The following is a 17,263-nucleotide window of genomic DNA, read 5'->3' as shown; positions in this document are numbered from 1 at the left end:
TTTGAGAAGACAGTACCTGCCGTAGCAACTTTTGTAGTGTTGCAATATTCTCCAAAGACAAACAAAAGGCATCTTCGTCTTCACACGCCACATCTCTTTCAAAGCTTGTGTCTGGGGTGTGGTCTAATTCTTCCATACACAGTATGATCTGTCTCTTTATACTGACAAACTCCTCACGCCTAGAAGCCTTTAAAACAAAGCAATTACAAGATACCTAGAGGAAAACCAAAGTGGTTTTTAGGAAGTACAAATGTAGGCAGTGTACCTTTGTTTCCCTCAAAGTTGTCACATGTTGCCTGAACTGGTTCAGCTCCTCTAAGCTGGGCACTGAGGCACTGTCAATATCATAGTGGGGCATACAAAGAATTTCACACAGTTCTTGATCTTGCTCTTGAAGTAGCTTCAGTTCCTGTTTTCTCTCCTTTTTCTGTTTTCGCATCAATTCCACTTGGGTGCGCAAATCTTTTTCTAGTTGCAAGATGGTTGTCTCTCCTTCTTCCTGAATAAGACAATGTACCACTGTTATAAGATTCCAAGTGAATTCCTTCAAAGGAAGAGAAGGATAACATAAGAAGGCTTGGATGACAGACTTTCAGTTAAACTTACAAGTCAGTCAACTCATGGTCAACAGAATATGGCATAAAGAGGGTTTCCAAAGGAAGGTCCCAGTGAGGAAAGGTGAATAGGGTACTTTTTCTTCCAATTTTAAAACTTGTGGTAGAATACATATAACATAGGCCGGGTGCGGTGGCTCAAGCCTGTAATCCCAGCACTTTGGGAGGCCGAGATGGGCGGATCACGAGGTCAGGAGATCGAGACCATCCTGGCTAACACGGTGAAACCCCAGCTCTACTAAAAAAAATACAAAAAACTAGCCGGGCGAGGTGGCAGGCACCTGTAGTCCCAGCTACTTGGGAGGCTGAGGCAGGAGAATGGCGTGAACCAGGGAGGCAGAGCTTGCAGCGAGCCCAGATTGCACCACTGCACTCCAGCCTGGGCAACAGAGCGAGACTCTGTCTCGAAAAAAAAAAAAAAGGAATACATATAACATAAAATTTACCATCTTAACCATTAAGTGTACAGTTCAGTGGTATTAAGTACAGTCATATTGCTGTGCAATCATGACCATCACCTCCAAAACTCATTTCCTCTTGCAAAAGTGAAACTTCATACTCAAACAATAAGTCCCCATTTTTTTCCTTTCTCCAAGCCTGGCAACCACCATTCTACCTTTTGTCTCTATGATTAGACTACTCCAGGCACTAGGCACTTTTATAAAAAGTGTAAGTTGGCAGCCAGGCACGGTGGCTGACACCTAGAATCCCAGCACTTTGGGAGGCGCGTTGGCTCACACCAAAATCCCAACACTTTGGGATTATGAGGTCAGCAGTTGGAGACCAGCCTGGCCAACATAGTAAAACCCGCTCTTTACTAAAAATAGAAAAATTAGCCAGGCATGGTGACAGGCACCTGTAATCCCAGCTACTTGGGAGGCTAAGGCAGGAGAATCGCTTGAACCTGGGAGGCGGAGGTTGCAGTGAGCCGAGACAGCACCACTGCACTCCAGCCTGGGCAACACAGCAAGACTGTGTCTCTAAATAAATATATAAATAAATAAATGCGTAAATTGGCTGGAAAGCTTCCTTTGGGTTAGCTGTAGGGTTGCATGCCCAGCTCATATCTAAATACTCACCCTGCTAATCCTATGAACATCGTCTCACTTTACCAACAAAAACCCATCTGGTAGTCCCTGCTCTACTCCTAACTGGTTAACAAGAAAAAAAAAAGTGGCATTTTTTAATAGGGCATAAATATTTTTCCTATATGTCCTATAAATTTACACAATTTCATTTAACATTGTGAACTAGGAATATTAGGCAACTTAAGGGAGATGTATCATTGTACACCTCACTTCTCGCCCAATTTCACATCAAATGTGAAAAAAGAAAGAGAAACTATGTCCAAAATCAATTATATTTATGACATTTATGTTGACTCCAGGAAGCTCCACTTCATGTTCTCTTCTGCCTGATTGCTCTTGGCTATCAGGTATGAATTATCCTTTGCCCTTTAAAGGCGGTCTCCCTCCTAAGCTAACTCCAAATAGACACCCAGGCAGGTCTTCCTGTAACAGGAAGAGGGACCTGAGAACCTTATGGATGTACTCATTATCTTTCCAAGCTCCACATCTGTCTGAATTTTTATGATCCTGGCACTGTTTTTACTGGTTCTAAGCAGAGATTTTTCAGGACCCCATCTGTTATTCATTTCATCCTTTCTGGTGTCCTCACTCAAGTCCCTGACTTGCAGTGGACCACAATATAGCCACTTCTCAGCTCCGTACCCAGATGGATGTCATGGCATGCTCTGAACTGGACTATGCACTCCCAATATTCCAGCTTTTGAGACATTTCTTCTGAAGTAGCTATTTTGGGTGGTTCATTGGTATGCAGCTTCTGGGTATGATAAAACTCACAAAGGTTTGTTTTTTTCGTAGTATTCCTTTTTATCATTACTTTTGTTCCTGTTTTCATTTTCTTTCAGAGAAAGAACAGTGTAGCACCATCTATGCCTACCTTTTTCTCAGAGTTTATATAAAAAAATTAATATTCCCTACAAAGCAAAACTATGGTAAGCAGCAGCTTCTTTTTGATGATCTATTAGTTGCTTCACCTCTTACCAGGGCAACTCTCTACAGAGCTGAGAATTACCCTGCTGGGCCTAATTACGCAGCATGTTTTCCCCACTTCTCATGGCTAGCTCCATCCCTATGAGGCAGCCTTCCATCTGCTGGCCCAAGTCAACGCTACTTCCTAAATATCAGGCCCTAGACAGATCCCCAGAGACTCTGTGGGCTGCCACGGACCTGAAATGGCTCAACACGTAACTCGCTGCACAGAGTGCTCAGCTCTTTTTGACAGACAGATATGCTTTTGATGAGTCTTTCCTTCAGGCTTTCCTCTTCAGCAATCATCATATCCAGGAGTTCCTACAAGAGGGAAAACAGTCCATAAGTTTGGGGCAATGGAGAAAAAAAACTCCCAACAGCAATACCAAACTCCTCAAATTTCTTTTTTCTTTTTTTTTTTTGAGACGGAGTCTCACTCTGTTGGCCAGGCTGGAGTGCAATGGCACATTCTCGGCTCACTGCAACCTCCACCTCCCAGGTTCAATAGATTCTCCTGTCTCAGCCTCTCAAGTAGCTGGGATTACAGGTGCTCACCACCATGGCCAGCTAATTTTTGTATTTTTAGTAGAGACGGAGTTTCACCATGTTGATCAGGCTGGTCTTGAACTCCTGACCTCAAGCAATCCACGCGCCTCGGCCTCCCAAAGTGCTGGGATTACAAGCGTGAGCCACCGTGCCCAGCCTCCTCAAATTTCAAGAAGGGACTTCAAAACCAAACCAAACCAAACAGGAAGAGCCTGTGCTATCCCAATGCCGATGATCACATGTCCCTTCTGCATGCTATCTCGGGTGAGACACCAACATTCTTACCCAGGTCCAATGCAGAGACCAGTACTATTCAACCCACCTTGATATGCTTCTTTACCACCTCAGTTCTTTGTAACCGCTGGTCCTCTGGAATCCCAATTAGCTCCCATATTTCCCGAAGGTGATTTAGGGCTTTCTGCAGACATACTACGGACTCCTCCGCCAACACCTCACTGAAAACCAAAACCTAAGACCTGTTAGTTACATCAGTCACAGCCTCCGGACTAAAAGCACTATTTTCTTTTTTTTTTTTTTTTTTTTTTTTTTTGAGACGGAGTCTGGCTCTGTCGCCCAGGCTGGAGTGCAGTGGCCGGATCTCAGCTCACTGCAAGCTCCGCCTCCCGGGTTTACGCCATTCTCCTGCCTCAGCCTCCCGAGTAGCTGGGACTACAGGTGCCCGCCACCTCGCCCGGCTAGTTTTTGTATTTTTAGTAGAGACGGGGTTTCACCGCGTTAGCCAGGATGGTCTCGATCTCCTGACCTCGTGATCCGCCCGTCTCGGCCTCCCAAAGTGCTGGGATTACAGGCTTGAGCCACCGCGCCCGGCCAGCACTATTTTCAAGAACTAAAAATACTGGCTTCTCAGTGGCCTTGAGAAAAAAACAAATTGAAAACAGGCATTCAACCTAATTCACCTTTAACCACTCCCCATCCCTTTTCCTACCAAATACCACTAGCATGGCAAGATTTCATATCATATTACATCATGGAAGCTCAACCTTCTGGACTTTCAACAATCATCTACCTATGGAAGTATAATACAGAATTATAAATACTTTTACTAAAGAAAAACCAGATAAAAATGTTGGTAAACTAAACTAACACAAGAACTTGCTGGTAAGAAACTCCTACAAAAATATCTGGCAATTTATTACTATTTTGGGGTTTTTTTTTTTTTTGAGACAGCGTCTTGCTCTGTCACCCAGGCTGGAGTGCAGTGGTGCGATTTTGGCTCACTGCAACCTCCACCTTTTATGTTCAAATGATTCTCCTGACTCAGCCTCCCGAATAGGTGGCACTACAGGCACGTGCTACCATGCCCAACTAATTTTTGTATTTTTAGTAGAGATGGGGTTTTGCCATGTTGGCCAGGCGAGTTTCGAATTCCCGGCCTCAAGTGATCCTCCCTCCTTAGCCTCCCAAAGTGCTAGGATTACATATGTGAGCCACCGTGCCTGGCCTTTTTATTTATTTATTTTTTCGTTCTTTTTTTTTTTTTTTTTTTTTGAGACAGAGTGTCACTCTGTTGCCCTGGCTGGAGTGCAGTGGCGTGATCTCAGCTCACTGCAACCTCCGCCTCGCAGGTTCAAGTGATTCTCCTGCTTCAGCCTACCAAGTAGCTCAGATCACAGGCATGCGCCACCACGCTCAGCTAATTTTTGTATTTTTACAAAAACACAAAAACCCACTCGCCTTGGCCTCCCAAAGTGCTGGGATTACAGGCATGAGCCACTGCACCCAGCCTAGTATTCTTAAATTACAACTAGCGGCTCAAAGAATGGCTAAAGTTAAGCCGTTGAGATAGGGTTTCACCATGTTGGCCATGCTGGTCTCGAACTCCTGACCTCAAGTGATCCACCCACCTTGGCCTCCCAAAGTGCTGGGATTACAGGCATGAGCCACCTCGCCCAGCCTATTCTTCTTAAATTACAACTAGCAGCTCAAAGAATGGCTAAAGTTAAAAAGACAACATTAAGTGTTGGTGAGTATATAGAAAAGTGAGAACTTTCATATGCTGCTGGCATAGTGTAAATTGGTACAACTATTTTAAAAACTGTTGGCAGTCTATCTACTAAAGCTGAACCCAGCGGTTCTACCTCTACATACATACCTAGCAGAAATGAACACATACCTTCACCAAAGACACATGAGAATGGTTAGAGAAGCACTACTCATAATATCATGGAAACAGAAACAGCCTAGATGTTTATCAACAGAATGAATAGTACATCCCTACAGTGCAATAATACAGCAATGAAAATGAACAAACCGGCTGGGTGCAATGGCTCACACCTATAATTCCAGGACTCTGGGAGGCCAAGGGGAGCAGATCACTTGAGGTCAGGAGTTTGAGACCAGCCTGGCCAACATGGGGAAACCCCATCTCTACTAAAAACACAAAAAATTAGCTGGGTGTGGTGATGCGCCTGTAATCCTAGCTACTGGGGAGGCTGAGGCAGGAGAATCGCTTGAACCCAGGAAGTGGGGTTTGCAGTGAGCTGAGGTTGTAGTGAGCAAAGACCGTACCACTGAACTCCAGCTTGGGCAACAGAGCGAAACTGTCTCAAAAAAGAAAATGAACACACTACACATGACATGGAAAGCTCAAATTATTATTTTTCTATTTTATTTATTTATTTTTAAATTTTACCTTTTTGGGGTGATGAAATAGTTCTAGATCTTGATGGTGATTATATAACAGTATACAATTGAAACTACCTGTAAAGTGAGTCCGTTTTACTGTGTATGAATTATACTTCAAATCTTTTCATTTTTTTAATGAAGTCAAAGAAACAACTTTAAAAAAAGTTGTAAGGGGAAGAGGAAGAAAAAAAAAACACTTTAGGCTAAGCAAAAGCCACCAGATACGCAAGTGTGTATCACTATGTGATTCCATTGACATAAAGTTCAAAAACAGGCAAAACTGGTCAGGCATGGTAGTTCATGCCTGTATTCCTAGCACCTTGCAAGGCCGAGGCAGGAGGACTGGTTGAGCCCAGGAGTTTGAGATCATCCTGGGCAACAGGGAGACTCTGTGTCTATCCAAAAAAAAAAAAAAAAAATTAGCTGGGCACAGTGGCGTATGCCTATAGTCCCAGCTACTCAGGAGGCTGAGGTGGGAGGATTGCTTGAGCATGGGAGGATGAGGCTGCAGTGAGCTGTGATCAGTGCACTCCAGCCCGAGCAACAAAGCAACACCCTATCTGAAAAACGAAAACAAACAAACAAAAAATCAGCCCAAACTAATCTATGCTTTCAGAAGTCAGGATAGTGGTTCTTTTGGCTCAGGGGAGGCAGTGACTGGTAAAGGGCTTCTGGGTTGCTGCTTACACAGGTGCATCAACTGTGAAAAATTCACTGAGTTTACACTTGATTTCTGTACGTTTCTGAATGTATGTTATTCAATTGCCAAAAGCTTATTTTAACAAAAAATTATTCATCTAAAATACAAATTTAACTGGCTTCTGTATCTTTTAAGAAAAGTTTACTTTAAAAATTAGAACCATTAGTCTGATTTACAGAACATTTAAAGAATAGAAATTTTTCTCCCTTTTCTTAGGTATAACAGGACAACTAAGACTACCCTGGCACCAGAGAAACTGCAATCTAGATGTTCTCTGCTTCCAGTCAGCTGAGAAGCCTGCAGCAAATCACTTAAACACTTAGCTGTTCGTGTGCCGTCCACACCCAATTGGAGCTAGAGACTTTCATTAGCCCTTGTCTCAGAGCTTTCGGTGGTTCTACAAGTCACCAGCCTAGATCTCTAACAATGTGTCTCTCCAAAGCTGTTAATACATTCACATCCAAAATATCTCCAGCCACGAAATCCCAGTTTAGAGGTTGCCTGTTCTTGTTGAAGAAACATTTCTACACAAGTACCTGTTGCCTATACCAGATGGCCATACCAACACCCAATACTGACAAACATTTAAAAGAATTTACTGTACTCGGCCGGGCGCGGTGGCTCAAGCCTGTAATCCCAGCACTTTGGGAGGCCGAGACGGGCGGATCACGAGGTCAGGAGATCCAGACCATCCTGGTTAACACGGTGAAACCCCGTCTCTACTAAAAAATACAAAAAACTAGCCGGGCAGGTGGCAGGTGCCTGTAGTCCCAGCTACTCGGGAGGCTGAGGCAGGAGAATGGCGTAAACCCGGGAGGCGGAGCTTGCAGTGAGCTGAGATCCAGCCACTGTACTCCAGCCTGGGCGACAGAGCGAGACTACGTCTCAAAAAAAAAAAAAAAAAAAAAGAATTTACTGTACTCCCTTCAGTTTAGAAATGTTAACAGTTCAAGTCCAACAGAAAAAGAAAAAAAAGAAATGTTAACCATAAGGCATTTATTTAACATAATCTCAACTAAAGTCCAACTAAAGAGCTTCCCCAGGCAAACACTCCTTTTGCACTTCATTTTGAAGACACAAGAATGCACAAGTTAAAATCCTAATATTAGCATTTTATTAAAAATAACTTTTAAGATCCAATCTGTGGCCAATATTTGATCTGGATGCAAAACCCTGGCTTCCAGACAGGCCAGCTGGGGGCACTGCTCTGAAGGTCATTACTTAAGTATACCAGTCTCCTCAGTCTGACAGACCTACCCCTGCCCAGCCAATCTCCACAGACCAGCTAGTTGTTCATAACAACAAATCCCATCAGCTCCCTGCTTAACTACTCCCCTTCAAAGGTCCCATTGCCCTCAGGAAATAGTTCAACCACCTTCCGTGGAAAGGCCTTCTAAACCTCTCTCCGAGTTTGCTAATCTCTGCCACTTGTCACTCCCCAAGTCTCCAGCTAACTGAACTTCCTGGGCATTCCCTGAACAGTGCCCCTCAATAAACCACATGCAGCCCTCATTTTCTGATGGCACCGTGCTTTGTACGTTCAGTTCCTTCTATCTGCCACCACCTCCTCTGGAGACCTGTGGACTTGTCACTCACTTGCCATTTTCCCCCCAGGCCCCTAGTAGACCATAAACTCAAGGGCAAGGACCACCACATCTTATTCATCTTCATTTTACCACACCCTAATGCATAGTAGTTGTTCAATAGATGCAAAATGAATGGCCCTGAATTCCTGCCAAAGGGTCCTATGCTCCTAACCTACCTAACCTAATAGAGGTATTATGTATTCTAGGATCCTGACGAAGGTTTACAAGCAGGGCTGCCTATCTCTGTAACATATCTATAAGGTAAAGTGATCATTTTCCTGAATAAAAAAATCTAGCACAATAGGCAGAGAATCTGAATAGACATTTCTCCAAAGAAGATATACAAATGGCCAATAAGCACATGAAAAGATGCTCAATATTAGTCATTACGGAAATGCAAATCAAAACCACAGCCAGCAGGATGGTTATAATAAAAAAATATATATATAGCAACAAGTACTGGTGAGAATCTAGAGAAACTAGAACCCTCAAACACTGCTCGTGGGAATGCAAGACAGTGCAGCCTCTTTGGAAGACAGTCTGGTAGTTCTTCAGTTGTTTTTTTGTTTTTTGAGACAGGGCCTCACTGTCACCTGGGCTGGAGTGCAGTGGTGTGACCATAGCTCACTGCAGCTTCAACGTCCCAGGCTCAAGCAATTCTCCCGCCTTAGTCTCCCAAGTAGCTGGGACCACAGACATGCTATCATGCTTGGCTAATTTTCGTTTTTGGGTTTTTTTTTTTTAAAGGTTTGCCATGTTGCTCAGGCTGGTCTTGAACTTCTGGGCCCAAGCAATCCTCCCACCTTAGACTCCCAAAGTGTTGGGATTACAGACATGAGCCATTGCACCCAGCCCCTCAGTTTAATGGAGTTCATACAACCCAGCAGTTTTATTACTGGGTATTTACCAAAAATAAATGAAAACACATTTATACGAAAACTACACAAATGTTTATAGTAGCATTACTTACAATAGCCAAAAAGTGAAAACAAAACAAAACAAAACAAAACAAATGGCCATCAACTCATGAATGGGTAAATAAAATGTAGTATATAGCCATACAATGGAATATTATTTGGCAATAAACCTGGAAAATATTATGCTAAGTCAAAGAAGCAAGTCACAAAAGACCACAACAGCTATGGTTCCATTTATATGATATATCCAGAATAGGTAAAAAGTAGATTTGGGGTTTGTATGTTTTTTTTGAGACATCTTTCACCTAGGCTGGAGTGCAGTAACATGATCATGGCTCACTGCAGCCCCAACCTCCTAGGCTCAGGTGATCCTCCCACCTCAGCCTCCGGAGTAGCTGGGACTGCAGATGTGAGCCACCACACCCAGCTAACTTAAACAAAAAAAAATTTTTTTTAGGCCAGGCACGGTGGCTTATGCCTGTAATCCCAGCACTTTGGGAGGCCAAGACCGGTAGATCACGAGGTCAGGAGTTTGAGACCAGCCTGGCCAATATGGTGAAACCCCATCTCTACTAAAAATACAAAAATTAGCTGGGCGTGGTGGTGGGCACCTATAATCCCAGCTACTCGAGAGGCTGAGGCAGGAGAATCGCTTGAATCCAGGGGGCAGAAGGTGCAGTGAGCTGAGATCGTGTCACTGTATTCCAGCCTGGGTGACAGAGTGAGACTCCATCTTAAAAAAAAAAAAAAAATTTTTTTTTGTAGAGGCAGTCTCCCAAGCTGTTCTTGAACTCCTGGGCTCAAGTAGTCCTCCCACCTTGGGCTCCCAAAGTGCTGTGATTATAGGTGTGCACCACCTTGCCTAGCCAAAAAGTAGATTTGTAGTTGGGGGTGGAGAGAATTTGGACCATGAGGTGAAAGGGGATTGACCGCTAATGGGATTTTAAAGGGGTGATATAAATGTTCTAAAACTGATTGCAGTGATGATTGCACAACTGTGAATATTCTAAAAATCACTGAATTATACACTTTAAGTACATTGTATAGTATGTGGATTATATCTCAAAGCTGTTATTAAAAACATCTCGGCACACAATCTGAAACTTTTTTGATTTGCGACTTAATTGAAAAACTTACAGATTTTTACTATGGCCGGGCCTGGTGGCTCACGTTGTGTAATCCCAGCACTTTGGGAGGCCAAGGCAGGTTGATCACCTGAGATCAGGAGCGAGAGATCAGCCTGGCCAACATGTGAAACCCCATCTCTACTAAAAACATAAAAATTAGCTGGGCGTCGTAGCCGGTGCCTGTAATCTCAGATACTCAGGAGGCTGAGGCAGGAGAATCACTTGAACCCGGTGAACCCAGGAGGCAGAGGTTGCAGTGAGCTGAGATCATGCCATTGCACTCCAGCCTGGGCGACAGAGCAAGACTGTCTTAAAAAAAAAAAAAAAGAAAGAAAGAAAGAAAACTTTACTAATATATAATGCATTTTATTTGGCCTGTTGGAAATGGGTATTATTCTAGTTAGAGACAGTTCCTGTAACAGGATCATTTTCAAAGAATTAAAAACTAACATTTCTTACTCTTCCTAACATTCAAATTGTACTGAACTTAATTTTTTTTTTAACTTAAATCTTGTATCATCCTTGACACTTCTTTCTTATATTCGCGCCATTAGCATTATCTACACAAGACAGGCAGAATCTCACTCCTCCTGACCTCTGCTGCTACCACTACCACCCCCACCCTCGTCCAGGTCACCACCACCAACTTTTTGCTGTATGGCAATGGCTTCTAACTAGTCTCACTGCTTCAATGCTGGCCTCCTTAAGTCTATTGTCAACACAGGAGCCCCAAGTCCTAATCCTCTACTCAGAACCCTCCAGTGACTTGCCATCTCACGCCAAGGAAAAGCCTCTGCCTTTCCAAAGCCCTATGAAGGCCCATTCCATCTGAAAGCCATTTCTTTTGATATGCTGATTCCTCTACCTAGATCTCTTTTCCCCCATGCTGCATGGCTTCACCCTTTTCCTCCTTAGGTCTTTGCTCAGAGATCACCTTCTCAGGGAGGCCTTTCCTGACCCATCTCTTTAAAACCACAACCCCACTTTCTACACCTTCAGTACTTCTTATCCCCTTTCTCTGCTTGATTTCTCTACATAGCACTTATCACCATTTAAGATTAACTTATTTATTACACTCCTCTTTTGCTATTAGAATACAAACTGTGAGGGCAGGGATGTCACTTTTGCTCACTGCTATATCCCCACCACTTGGAATGGTTCCTTGTATATAACATTCAAGAATTATTTTTCTTTTCTTTTTTAGTATAAATTATTATTATTTTTTAGAGACAGGGTCTTGCTATGGTGCCCCAGGCTGGTCTTGAACTCCTGGGCCCAAGTCATCCTCCCACCTGGCCTCCCAAAGTGCTGGGATTACAGGTGTGAGCCACTGTGCCAGGCCCAAGAAGTCTTTTTGAATGAATAATGTGACATTTCAAAAAAGTTGTATGTTCTTAAGATGCTTCAGAGCAATCATTATGAACAATTATCATGATACACTGAAATACTACCTGGCTAAATTGTTTCAGGTAATCCCCTAAAAGGAGCAAGTCTGAGATTTTTTTTAGACTCACTGAAAAACTCAGAGTGCATACAAAGACTACCACTCAAGGACACAAAGGTTGTAGAATGGGTCAGTTTTTCCAGTCTTGAACATAAATAACTGGACTGGAAGAAATCTCAAAGTGGTCCTCTAAATTATTTCCTACCTTCAGGCAGCCTTCACTGATCCACTGCCCTATTTTTTCTTAGCACTCCAGAGAAGGAGTTTTGTTGATCTCCTGTGCAACCTGTTTCCGGGACCGATAACCATAATTAATTCTGGCCAGAGTTTTGTTTGAGCCTCAGAGGTCAAAGCTGCAGTGAGCAATCTCGCCACTGCACTCCAGCCTGGGTGACAGAGTGAGACCCTGTCTTAAAAAAAAAAAAAAAAAAAAAAAAAAAGCCTAATTATATCCATTAGCCTGGAACCAACACTAAAGGGTAATTTTTTCTCCTGCTTCATTCAATCCCTTGATAGAGAAGATGCCTAAATAATTCATAAACTGTTAATGGCCTTTTTTTTTTTTTTTGAGACAGAGTCTCACTCTGCCACCCAGGCTGGAGTGCAGTGTCGAGATGTCGGCTCATGCAACCTCTGTTTCCCAGGCTCAAGCGATTCTCCTGCCTCAGCCTCCTGAGAAGCTGGGGCTACAGGGGCACCACCACGCCTGGCTAATTTTTGTATTTTCAGTTAAGACGGGGTTTCACCATGTTGGCACTCAATTCTCATTATTCTGAGGGCAAGCATTTGAAAAAGACAGATCAGAATTAGTGATCACGAAATGAAGAATCTTACAAAGCCTTAGAACAATCAGTTCCACCAAAAACTACAAATTAACGCTGTATCATCACAATACTTCATCTACGACTTTCAGAAATTAAAGTTAATATTTGGAAGTCACAAGGCTGGTAAGTGTCAGTGTCACTGGTCAGGATTTCAAGTCGGACAGTCCCTCCCCAACACTGCCTAGGAAGTTATTAAAACGACCGGAAAAGAATTCCATAATCCGTTTCTTAACTTGCAAAGAAACAAAACTATCTTTCCAATTCAAACAAAACGTTAACACCGCTGGCCACATACAAAGAAAAACAACGGGCCGGGCGCGGTGGCTCACGCCTCCAGCCTGGCCAACACAGGAGACCGCGTTTCCACAAAAACAAAGAATAAAACAAAACAACGACAAATAAACTTAACAGCTTTAAAGAGAAGCCAGGACCACAGAAGGTTTACAACGAGTCATCTGCGCCAAGAAGCGGCACCTGAGACGCCGAGGGCAGGGAAGGTGGAGTCCGAGCACCAGCGCTGACCGCCTGGGTGGAGGCCGACCCGGGCCCCCGGCCTCGCCCGCCCTGCCGCGTCCGGGCACTGGCGCTCGGCTCCCACCCGGGCGTCTGAGCCTGCGGACACCCGGGGCCGCCGGGAGACAGCGCGTCAGGTCTCACCTCCGCCGCGGCCCTCGCACTGGCTCGCCGCCTCCAGACCCTGCCCCTTCGCGCCCCCGGCCTCACTCAGCGCCGACTGCTGTGACGCCCTAGTCCCGGGACCTCGCACGGGCCCCGCACCCCTGAACTGGCCCAGAACCCGAGAGAGGCGTCGCTCTCTCCCGCGTCCCCTCGATTTCCCCGCAACCCGCACCTTCTCCTCATGGCAGACGCTCCAAGCAGCCGTCAGTCCAGGTCCAGACCTACTCTACACGGCCCCGAGAGCAACAACCACCCGCAAACACCGGCGACCTCACCCCGGGTAGCCGCTCCGTGAGCCGTTGAGCCCCGCAAAATTTCAAACCGCGCCACGGGGCGAAGCCTTGCCGCGATTGGCGTCGCGTCCCGTCGCTCCACGAAAATCCCCGCCCCTCGGGCTGTAGCTCGCGGGTGCGCAGTCGGGCGGGGACTCGTGAGCCGGACCCGGGAAGCGCTGGAACGGGGCGGGGGATGACGTCACTGTCCGTGAGTGGGCGGGCGGGGCCTGCGCCTCCCGCTTCCCTCGATTGGCGGCAGCCTCAAGGGACTCCCCTCCCGAGTCGGCTACGTCATCGGAGCAGCGCCCCGCCCCGCCCCGCCCGGCGCAGTTTGTATTCGAAGTGCGCGGGCGGGGGAGTTGAGAGCACCGTGGCTTCCCGGCTGCCGAGACCGGGAGCGGGGAGGAATAGGAAAGTTAGCGCCTAGTTTCCCTCTCTCATCCAAGAAGCCAACCTTGGAACTGATCTTTGGTGGGACTCTTCCCCAGATGTAGGAAGCCGTACACTAAGGGGAAGGGAAGGAACATTGAGTCCTGCTCATGGGCCTGGAACCTTTCAACGCTAGTTATCCCATTTAACCTTCACAATCCTGTATGGCGAGTATTGTCACCATTGCAGAGGAAACTCAAAAAGATTTGAATGATTTGCCCAACTCACCTGATTGGTGAATAAGTGCAGATCACCTAGGTGTGGTTTTCTTTCAAATTAGATGAGTTTCTAAATTGTTACATGAAAAATTTAAAACTCAAAATAAACATCAAAGTACTTTTGTAGCCTCCTTTCCTCTATGAACATGTTACATCCCTAAATGCTTATGTATCACATTTTTTTCCCCAGTGATTCATGGTGGCATAATATCCTGGTGTGTAACTATCTCGCCCATTCTGCTATTGATATTTAGATAATAATTTAAAATATAAGGCTGGACTGAATATATTCATACATAAATCTTTGCATCCTGCATTTTCGTACAGCTGATTCCTAGAGGTGTAATTACTGAATGCTCCCTTTATTAATTTGCCTTCCGCACAAAGCCTCACCGGAAAAGTACCCTCCTTTTGTTACCCTCAGCAGGGCTGAATTCTATCGTACTTTTAAACATCTTTGCTCATTTTGTAGGTAAAATAATAATACTGGCATTTCCTTGTTTGGCACTTGATTATAACTGAAATTGCACATTTTTCGTGTTTACTGACCAACTGTAACTTACGTTCACATGCCTTTTCCCTAAAGGTAAAGGATGCTTGTTTGCTTCAGCTTCAGAACCATATTTTTCTTATTTTCAGAAAAACTTCATTGCTGCTTTCAATGTTCTTCTTTTTATTTTTTTTTTAATTGAGATGGAGTCTCGCTCTGTCACCCAGGCTGAAGTGCAGTGGCCCAATCTCGGCTCACTGCACGTCCGCCACCGGGTTCTTGTGCCTCAGCTTCCCAAGTAGCTGAGACTACAGGCACGCACCACCATGCCTGGATACTTTTTTTGTATTTTCAGTAGAGATGGGGTTTCGCCATGTTGGCCAGGCTGGTCTTGAACTCCTGACCTCAGGTGATCCGCCGGCCTCGGCCTCCCAGTGTTGGGATTACAGGCGTGAGCCACCGCGCCCGGCTTCAATGTTCTTTTTAACCTATCAGCAGCATGCCAGATATTCACAGCACAAACTCAGTGGACAACAGGCACTACTTTTTCAGTTTCCTTGCACTCTGTTGATTAACACTGACACCACTAATAGTGGATGGCAGCACCACTTCTAAAATTTACTTGCATTCTTTGTTGGTTAAATTAACAGGAGAGCTTTTCAGAAAGCTTCACAAATTTGTGATCTTCATACATGTTCTTAGGGCCAGCATTATTAAGTATCCAGAGATAAGACAATTTTTCTCTCGTCCTTTACACTGAGGTGCTGAGGCTAACAAAGTCACAGAACTGATGCAAAGATATCCATTCAGAGCATAAACGCTGCATGTAAAACACTGTGTAATATGTGTTTATAATATATGACCTTAGCCTGGGCAATGTGGCAAAACCCCGTCTCTATAAAAAATACAAAAATTAGCCAGATGTGGTGGTATGAGCCTCTAGTCCCAGCTACTTGGGAGGCTGAGGTGGGAGGATCACTTGAGCCCAGGAGGTCAAGGCTGCAGTGAGACATGATCATGCCCCTGCACTCCAGCCTGGACGACAAAGCAAGAACCTTTCTCAAAAAACAAACAAACAAACAAACAAAAACCCTATTACAGGGTCATATATTTCTACTTGATGGAAGTGCAATGTTTTGCCACTGTTTAATCTTTTTCTGATGCCACCTATTCTTTCTGCGAACAACAGCCCTGTTGGCAGTGTCTTTGGTCTTGCACACTAGCTTGAAATAACACTCAAAATTCTAGCTAGATGCTTGAGGAATGCCTTTTCCTTGGAATGTATTCTTATACAGAATTATCATTATTTTTATTTACTTATTTATTTATTGAGACAGAGTCTTGCTCTTTTGCCCAGGCTGGAGTCCAGTGGCACGATCTCGGCTCACTGCAACCTCTGCCTCCTGGGTTCAAGTGATTCTCCCGCCTCAGCCTCCCGAGTAGCTGGGACCACAGGTGCGCACCTCCACAGCCGGCTAATTTTTATATTTTAGTAGAGACAGAGTTTTACCATGTTGGCCAGGCTGGTCTTGAACTCCTGACCTCAAGTGATCTGCCTGCCTCGTCCTCCCAAAGTGCTAGGATTACAGGTGTGAGCCACTGTGCCGGGCCCAGAATGATCCTTATTCTATAGGAAGAATACTTTTGATGATCTAGTAACTCAGGTTTTGATTTTCTTTCTTCCTTTTATTAAGTGGCAGCACTGTGGAATGGGGAACAGATGGGAGGATGAGCAGCTGGGAGGGACACTCTTACAAAAACCTAGGCAAGAGACAATAAAGACCTCTATCATAGGGATGGTGAGGAGAAGATGAACTAGAGGCATTTAGAAATAAGAACAATAGGACAAGGGAACCAGCTGAAGAAGATGGTGAGGAGAAGATGAACTAGAGCATTTAGAAATAAGAACCAATAGGACAAGGGAACCAGCTGAAGGTGGGGCATAGAAAGAAAAAATCTGAGGTCAAGAATACAATTTTTTGCTCATTTGAACAAAGTTTGGGAATACAGGAAGAAGAGCAGATTAAAGGATTCAAGTAGGGACAAGAGCTTCCACTCATGAGTTTATTTTGTACATGCTGAGTTTGAAGTGCCTGTGGAATGACCAGGTAGGACATACTTGTGTGGAGTGAGATGAAAGCTTGAGATCTGGAAGTGGATGACAACAAAGGACAGAGAGAGGGGAGATGTCAGCAAATGGGATCAAAGAACAACCTAAGAGACTGTGGGAGGACAAAGAAAGGGTATTATGGAAGCTGAATACGACAATTTCAAGGAAAGTGTAGTCATCAGTGGGATCAAGCTGGAAGAGGCCTGAAAAGTGGCCACTAACACAGGTGGTTGTAATTCCTTCTTTTTTCTTTTCTTTTTGGAGAGAGGGTCACAGTTTACTGCAGCCTCAACCTCCTGGGCTCAAGGGATCCTCCCACCTCAGCCTCCCCAGTAGCTAGGAATACAGGCGTGTGCCACCACCCTCGGCTAATTTTTTTATTTTTTGTACAGATGGGGTCTTGCCATGTTATCCAGGCTGGTCTCAAACTCCGGGGTTCAAGCTTTCCTCTTGCCTTGGCCTCCAAAAGTACAGTGATTACAGGCATGAGCCACAGCACCTGGCCTATATTTCATCATTTTTGAAAGGTAAATAGAGAGGGAGAAAGGATACTAGCATCAGCAATGAGGAGGGTGCTGGTACATTTACAGGAGCACTGTTTGCTG

General features: G+C 44.7%; 2 protein-coding genes across 13 annotated transcripts in view; one reads left to right on the top strand and one right to left on the bottom strand.

Moving 5' to 3' along the window:
- RCCD1 (RCC1 domain containing 1) overlaps nt 1–7,156 on the top strand; it is a 35,442-nt gene extending 28,286 nt beyond the window's left edge. Inside the window, exon 9 of the mRNA XM_033188944.1 lies at nt 6,777–7,156. Within this exon, the coding sequence (XP_033044835.1) occupies nt 6,777–6,883 (107 nt within the window). The 3' untranslated portion in view covers nt 6,884–7,156. The remainder of the gene's footprint in view (nt 1–6,776) is intronic.
- Nucleotides 1–13,580, bottom strand: part of PRC1 (protein regulator of cytokinesis 1) — a 29,356-nt gene extending 15,776 nt beyond the window's left edge. For 6 of the 12 annotated variants that reach the window (XM_033188933.1, XM_033188939.1, XM_033188940.1 and 3 more), the window contains exons 1-5: nt 13,309–13,579; nt 3,537–3,669; nt 2,867–2,989; nt 266–499; nt 17–187 (exon numbers count right to left, since the gene is read on the bottom strand). In XM_033188933.1, coding sequence (XP_033044824.1) covers nt 17–187; nt 266–499; nt 2,867–2,989; nt 3,537–3,669; nt 13,309–13,319 — 672 coding nt within the window. In that variant the 5' untranslated portion in view covers nt 13,320–13,579. Of the gene's footprint in view, nt 1–16; nt 188–265; nt 500–2,866; nt 2,990–3,536; nt 3,684–13,115; nt 13,203–13,308 lie in introns of those variants that run through there. The other 6 variants (XM_033188930.1, XM_033188931.1, XM_033188932.1 and 3 more) reach the window with 4 other exon arrangements.
- Between the last annotated feature and the right edge of the window lie 3,683 nt (nt 13,581–17,263).

The sequence above is a fragment of the Trachypithecus francoisi genome, unplaced genomic scaffold (genome assembly GCF_009764315.1).
Source record: "Trachypithecus francoisi isolate TF-2019V2 unplaced genomic scaffold, Tfra_2.0 Lachesis_group3, whole genome shotgun sequence".
Classification (NCBI taxonomy): Eukaryota; Metazoa; Chordata; class Mammalia; order Primates; family Cercopithecidae; genus Trachypithecus; species Trachypithecus francoisi.
This window is presented reverse-complemented; position numbering and strand designations above follow the sequence as displayed.